Below are 8019 nucleotides of genomic sequence, written 5' to 3'. Positions count from 1 at the left end.
AGGGCGCTGTCTGTTTTGATAATGAGTTAGTAATGTCTTCTGAATTCATTTTAGCATTCTTCAGCCAACCAACATCACAGACTTTATGGAAGGAGAATGTCTCACAATTGCTTCATAAAGAAAGCACGTGGTTTAGTGGCATATCACTAAACTTTTTAGTAAACTGTACTTTTAGCAGTACGCTTTCAGAAGACAAAATGATTTATGAGTATGCTCTTATTTTCTCCTGGTTTTGTCCCCTTCAAATTCAGCTTCATGATTGTCCCTCAGTGAGGAGATACAGAACTGGATGATGATCCATCCTTCTCTGGATATCACAACTGGTCCATGTTCTTCAGAGCCAGAATTTTCAGACTGGGATGCGGTACTACAGTGAATGCAAACACTTGCTTTGGGATTGAAATTCAACCAATGTCTGAACTTGTGCCTAAGACTGATTTCCATTGACCCAAGTCAAAGAAATGATGGTCAGTATCTTTTCAAAATGTGCACAGCAGCACACAGTATTAACATGCCAGTCAGGAAGGCACTCAAATATGGAGATAAGTAGGGTGAGAGAAATTGAGAAGAATGATAAACATAATCTCTGGGTCCAGTACAGGAGGACAAGGAAAATTTTAGTTGTACACATTAGAGGTTTTGTGGGAAAGGCTGAAAGGACAATTAGTGATGCTTTAGCAGAGAAAACATACTTTCCAGTTGGTCAGAACTCCAGAGGTAAAGACCTCAGCACAGTCCCCAAAGGAAAGAGAAGAAGAAATCGCTGTGAATGTTGTCATTGCCTACGCTCACAATGAGTCTACAGTAACCAAGGGAATGATAATGAAAAGATTATGCTGTAAGGGGGAAAAACAGTTTTTGAAAGCATGGTTTCTGATTATTTCGTGATACAGGTAAGATCATGAATAATTTTCTAATGATTTAACTTCCTACTTCCTTAATCCAGGATGAAGCACTGTTGCTTCTGTTTGCATCTAAGATTATCCTGAGTGTATAGCACCCATTTCAGTATTAAGCAAAAATGTGTTTTTCATTATTTTAATATTATGCCTATGTGCTTCCAAAACAGAATATGGCAGAAATGGACTGCATTATGTGCAGACTTCAGGCTCTGGGGATTTTGGTGGACTTCCCAATAGACTTAATAATAACCTTTTTCAGAGTTCATTAAACTCTGAAGAAAGAGTCTCTTCATATTTCATGCAAAGCATGGACTGCACTTTGTACTTACACTAAGTCTAATGTAAGCATGTGAGATCAGCCATTTAGAAGAAAGTTACGTAAACGGTAAAAAAACAAAAACCCCACATTTCAGATATCAGTGATGGAACACTGGATTAAGAGCCCTCATCATTGCCCAGACTGACTTTAATATTTATTTGGTGTGAATTGCAGGTAAATTTTCAAGTCCTGTTAAGCTGAAGAGTATGATCCACCCTCCATGATAACAGAGACTTATAACCCTACTCAAGGATTTTACGGAGTGGCTAAATCATCTCCAGAACTATATCATCCTCTATTCAACTTCAGGTTTTGGAGCAGTTTCTATGGAAGAGCATTGTTTTAATGATATTTCTAGCATATTCCCATGAGAAATAATACAACATTGGCTGTATGTTCCTTCACATTGTGGTTAGGGACTGTGCTGAGAGATCAAAATTTTGTATGTTTTAGCAATATTTTAATATCTTTGGATGAAAAACAGCACAGAAATGTAGAATGCAGTTATACCATATAAAAGTAGTCCTCGTAATTTCTTAGACTGAATTTTAGCTTCTGTTGCCTTTTGTTTAAGGTGTTTTTAACTTTCAGAACTTAAGTTACTTTTATACTTCAATATTCTGTTCTTCGTTTCAGCCCAGAAATTTATGGATTGTTTTTTGAAAACCAGAATTTAAATCTCTTGTATTATCTGACCTTGATTAGAAATTCTGAATCCTACTGATATCAACCAGTGCTCTGTTACTTAAATTGGAGTTTCTTCCTCAGACCATGCTTTTACTAAATGAGAACACATTTGCAGTTCTGTAGTTCACTGTTATTTCTCAAGCAAAAAAATCTTTTTGCACATGGTAATCTTAATGTCATGTTCCTTTACATTCAGCTGTGACAAGCATGAATTGCTGGACCAGAGATAACAAACACTGTTCTATACATTTTCCCTATCCACATGCCAGCTTTTCCTTATGCTCCAGACAGTGACATCTTCAATAGTCTAAATATAGTGAAATTATGTTGAGGAGTGTAGGGCACACAGCCCAGCGTGCATGCAGCCCCGCAGAGAGCCACACACAGGACACCGGTTTTTATGCCCAGTCAACTGCCAGTTGTTATTTTACTTTTTTGCTTTAATCTGCTAGTAGCTCGCCTTTACTGCTGCAGCTGTGGCCGAGGATCCCACACATGAGTCAGTACGTTTCAGAAGTCACTTCTGCTTGAGACAACGTGCACCCAGGCACAAAGAAATCTGGTTATTGGTTGTCTGATTGCTCCTTCACTTCCTTGGCGATTTTTGTAATATACACACATGGGAATTTTGGAAAGGGTGGCTGACGAGGGGATTTTGTCATTACTGCATTTCAGAATTTGACCTAACTCTTACAACTCGCAGACAGGAAGGGATGGGTTTACTGGCACAGCACCGTAAATTTAACACTCTCCTCAACTTTCATTTTCACCCTCAGATGTTCACGTCATGAAATTTTCCACTCTGCCCTGTCATCATTTAACATGCAATCTTACACTGCCTAGATCGGGAGATGGCAAATAAAACTTTACACTTTTCACCCTAAACTGCTGCTTTTAATATGCCTTAAATCTGCAGAAACTAAAAAGGGGTCCAGACAGTAGGTTTGGGATCCTACTTGTATTTGCATATTTTAAAGTGCCTAGACCTGAGTCTTCTATTTTGCTTTTGACAGAAAGTTGTTATCTCCACTTTATAAAGAACATTTCAAAATAATGAAGAAGCCAGTGCAGAAGATGCTACAGTTAATGGTAAATACATTAAAATCCTTAAAGGTACAGTAAGCAATCAAAACACTAAACCAAAGGAACAGTTTTGCCATCTTGCAAAGTTTGAGGTAATATTCAAACCAAACAAATTTTCTTTGGGAAATGAAAAACCAAACCAGTGTAAAAGAAGATGATTAATAGTCGTCAATATGAGGAGATATTTGGGAACACCTTTTTTAACAGTAGTTATTAGTGTTATAAACTGTATCTTTCTTTGTCAGAAACTACCAGAAGCTTCTGATAAAAACAGTGAATCTATTGAGGTTCCAGAGCATAAAGGCAGAAAGAATTGGTGAGAAGCTATTGTTTCATTGCATAAATCTTCATTTTAAGACATACAGCACCTGGGAGTTGGCTTCCATGGACCAGCTTTTTTTTGTGTTTGAGTGCAATGTCATAAGGAAAGAAAGTGTCCTTAGAATTATTTTTACTTTTTTTTCACCTTCTAAATTAGATGTAGCAAATTGATAAAGTTGAAGTCTTGCATTTTTACAGAAGTTACCCGTTTCATTTTCCATGTCTCCATTACACACTTAAAGAAGTAGAGGGTGAGAAAGTGGAAATTTCTAGTCTATATTATTGTATAATTCTCCAAGTGTGACTTGGACTGCATATGTAGTTGTCACTGTTTCTGTGTCCATCCTTTAGTACAGAATGTTTTCACCATACTCCACTCAGAAGAGCTTTAAGGACAATGACTCTGAAACATACCCACGTGAGATTAGCAAGCATGGAAAAATAAGACCAACAGAAGTGGGTCACCTGTAACCTTCAAAAAGTTTTTATCATACAACTCCTGGATTCCTCACCACCCATGTATCACAGGCTTTGTCTTCCATTTCTGGTACTTTTGGTATTTAGTGTAGGAATTTGGGAACTAAAAATGTATTTTTCACAGATAACATTTTTGGATGAGAAGTGCAAAGTTGCTAGCAAACTGAGACTTGTAGATACTATCCCAGGGTGGTCTGGCACCCAGTCTATGACACAAACACTCACCATTGTCATTATTTATGTATGTATTTACCTCTGAGTTGAAAAAGTACAGAGGGGCTTTCCTGTGGCTCAGTGCCCCATTGTACCAGGCATTGGATACAGCACAAAGAGAGAGACAATACTTCTCTTAAAATAACTTCTTAAGTATGTAATACACACTAAACTGTTGCCAGGGAAATTATGTCTCTTCTACAGTTAAGTGATAGCAAGCTGGAAAATGTGAATGAATTCTCATAACTAGTAGAGAAAACAGCACTTCAGCCCAGAAAAGGAACTGGAAGTGAATGAATGTTCTTAATGGACCAAATAAGTTATTTGTACCACAAAGTGGTCACATGTGAAAAGTAGTGAGCATTTTATTGAAAAACATTAGTCCATTTCTGTGATGCAAATGGACTTTTGTGATGTGACTCCATTTGGACTGATTATCTTACTATTTGATGTCTCATCTCAGGTTACTAGGCAGCTTTTTTGCTGTGAGTCCTGCCCCCCATACTGACTTGTAATTGTTTTCTGGTGGTTCAAAAATATCTTGGTTGCAGCTGATCTTGCTGATGGGGCAGGGATATGGACCAGGTGCCATGTGGGGGTCCTTTCCAATCCTTTTCTAATGATTATGCATTACTGGTACTTTAAGGACCAAATTTTCTGTTCTGCAAGTGAAGTTAATCAAATAGGGTAAAGCAGGAAAAGGAAATCCATGAAGAACAGAGCCATCAGCTTGTAAATGCAAATAGAGTATTTCATCCTTATCACAGGAGGAGCATGTGAAGTCTTAGCAATTCTTCTAAGATGCCAAGTGTTTATAGGTGCCTGCAATGTTATATTTTGAATTTGTGATGTTGTATGCAACATTTCTGAAAGATCGTCATGGAGACATCTCAAATAGTTAGAAAATAGTTAGATTAGTTAGGAAAAGGGAGTGAGAAAAAAATCACTAGTAATTTATGAAAAGTTGGAACAATTGAACATCATCTCTTTAGGGTTACCTGAAGTTAGGGAAATCAGCCCTTGTTATCATCAGCTTTGCCTCAGTGTAATAGTTCTTTGAAGACTCAAGGTGTCCTGATCTCAGAGGAGCAACCTTACAAACAGAGCTTGTTTTTTAAATGTTTTTAAGAATATAACTTCTTAAGCTGAAGCAGTATATTGCAGTCAGACAAAGAATGTGACTTGATTTGAATGAAATTGCAGAAAGCTTATTTTTGAGGCTACAGGCCATCGCATTTTCAGAAACAAAATGAAATTTAACTCAAAATGACAGCACGGTCAGAATGCCATTGAATAGGTCAAACATTCTGCTCTGAAAGGGCACCTCTTTCATCAAAGTTAATGCAAGAAAAGCAACTAGTTCTTGCATTTTGATATGGCAGAGGCAGAAGTGGCTGTGCAAAAATAGGGAATATGTGTGGAATTGGTTTTCTGAGGGAGGAACTTTCCAAGCAGTGTAGAATATTTGTAGGAGGAGTGCACAGTGAGATTGTTTAGTTAACCTCTGACTCCACCTAAGAAATGAATGGTGCTATCTTGTTCTTATTATACGGAAGGGGTTTTATTATCGATGTTGGTGAGTAAAAGGGCAGGTCCTGTTTGAAAAACTGGAGTGATTGAGCAGTTCCCTGAATGGCTGTACCTCAGCCAATCCTTTATACAATTCTCATGAGGAAAGATGATGTTTATCATCTTCTGGTCATTCCAAATCTGATTTTTCATATCGGATCCCTACCTATCCTTTCCTTGATTTCAGCAGTCTCCAAGCACAGGGAAATAAGGAGGCTGAATCATAAAAGCTTAGAAACCATTGGACATAATTGAATTCTCTTAAATTTCTACTAAGATACGTTCTTTTTTACAGTACTAGACATACAGATTCCCTGTGTTCTGTAGAAAAGAGAGGTTAGATTTAATAAGAAAGGGAAAGATGCAAATAGAATTTTTGAAACCCTGACAAAAGAGCAAATGCGAAGAAGAGTGTAACCTTGTTCTTTGAACTCTGAAGTTTCCTTTCAGTTCAAGTACCTTCAGTTTGACCCTTGAGATACCTAGAGTTGTATTCACACTCAAACAATTACAACTGTCTATATGGTTTGGGAAGAGCTGTCATGGATCAGAAGCAAGGCAGAAATTTGTGGCATGGCATTGGGTCACACAGCTCACACATTATTTCTGCCTGCTGATTAGATGTCTGGAATATTTTAAACAAAGGGATGTCAAGTGATAATTCCAGTGAGAGAAGGGCATCACGTAAAAAAAAAATAAAAAATCTGAGTGTGAACATTCATGAGCAGTGAAAGCAAAGAAGCATGGGCTTGATACAGTCAAGCAGATGAATGCTCAAACTACAGAAAACTCAGCTCTATTTTTCAAGAGATTCATCTCTAGCAACCCTGGATGGGATATATACAGGTGTATTCATGCATGAACATGTCACATAACTCGGTTTATCTCTAAGAGTGCTTTATACAAGCACTTAATGTTCATTTTTAAATAGAGAAACTAGATACAGAAAAAAGAAAATGCCTTGCCCATTCTTGTCCAGTAAAAATGTGACAGATGAAAAGAGAAAGTGCATTTCCTTGTTTCTCTTGCAGTCTTATGCCTTATTTCTGTAGATCTTTGATCAGCACCTGTAAATCTTTCTCTGTCATTGTAATGATTTTGACCTTGTATGACTCAGCAGTTTTAAGAACTATCTGTAATTTGGAAACCAGTCTAGACAGTTTCCTTAAAATAGTCATACATAATGTCAATGAACAAATAACTCGGACCAAAATCCTTGAGAGTGTACTGGCAATACCACAGCATTTCTGAGTCTGCAGTTGCCTGGCAGCACTTTGTACTGCATGCCACCCTTGGCTCCGGGATTGCTTGTGGCTTTCAGACCGCAGGTAGAAACCTGATTTTGTAATATGTAAATGTCCGCATGTTGTCTAAAATTGAAAATCAGCTCAGTAATCCCATCTTCATCATCTAGCTGTCCTTCTGGTATTCACACAGACAACGTGGTGTGAATAGTTTATACTTCAGGGAGTTGCAGTTTCCTTCCAGTTTTTCTAGTACGTTGGAAAAGCACAAAGGGACAAACCTCACAGGCAGCAACAGACAGAATAGGGAGCTCTGGAGAGGAAGAAATTCTACAAATTCTCTATTGAGAAAGATCCTTTAAAACTTGATCAAAAATAAGGAAGTAATATATTTATGTTAAACTTAAAATACCTGTCCTTAGTTACAATCACCTGTTTAAATGCTTTACTGGTCCATATCCTACAGCTCTATGGTTCTGTAAAATTTCTCTTGAAGTTGCTTACTCTCTTTCTACAGCTGCTGGTTTAATGTATAGGAGAATGGCTGTCCAGCGATAAAATCTGCAAGAGTTCTTTCAGGATTTTTTATTTTAACATTGCCTGCAAGGTTGCAAAAACTGTTCGGTGTGACACACTGTCCTTATCACTGAGCACGTGTAGAAATCAAGGTTACAGCACCCTGTGCAGGAAGGAAGGGATGCTCATAACATCAGGAACTAGTCACTGCTCTCCCTCCCGTCATACACATTACGTAATACTGCAGCAGCCCATCAGCTACACGTCCTCCGGTTCTGAAAAAAATACCGGACGCTTTGGGATTCCCCTTTTGTCCGCTGTCCATGTGTAGCCTTACTCTGCTGTTTTGCATATGTGGTCCTGGAGTATAAAATGCTTTTGCCTCACAGGAAGGATACAGAGCAGGAGAGGTTAAAGGAAAGAAACTTTGACAGAGAAGACCATTTCCTAGCAGGTTTGGAAAAATCTCTCACGAGCACGGTAGGACAGCACTGTGTCAAAGTGTTCAGTCTGCCATTCATTTACTGCAGCTCGCAAGTGAAGTAATTATGTGGCAAACTGTATTTTTTTTTCCCGTATTAGGAGTAAAGTGTTGGAATCGGTCTCCTGCTCTATTTCCAAGCTGTTCTTCTGCTCCGAAAACTTTATCCCCTCTTCTACTGACTTAAAGGTTTGTGCGTGTAACAGG

The 8019-nt window shown here is 38.1% G+C and overlaps 1 protein-coding gene across 1 annotated transcript in view; it reads left to right on the top strand.

The window, feature by feature from the left end:
* Window positions 1-8019, top strand: part of LYRM9 (LYR motif containing 9) — a 61658-nt gene that overhangs the window by 52072 nt on the left and 1567 nt on the right. Inside the window, exon 6 of the mRNA XM_009318804.1 lies at window positions 7914-8001. Within this exon, the coding sequence (XP_009317079.1) occupies window positions 7914-7999 (86 nt within the window). The 3' untranslated portion in view covers window positions 8000-8001. The remainder of the gene's footprint in view (window positions 1-7913; window positions 8002-8019) is intronic.

This window comes from Pygoscelis adeliae, unplaced genomic scaffold, assembly GCF_000699105.1.
Source record: "Pygoscelis adeliae isolate BGI_AS28 unplaced genomic scaffold, ASM69910v1 Scaffold392, whole genome shotgun sequence".
NCBI classification, from domain to species: domain Eukaryota; kingdom Metazoa; phylum Chordata; class Aves; order Sphenisciformes; family Spheniscidae; genus Pygoscelis; species Pygoscelis adeliae.
This window is presented reverse-complemented; position numbering and strand designations above follow the sequence as displayed.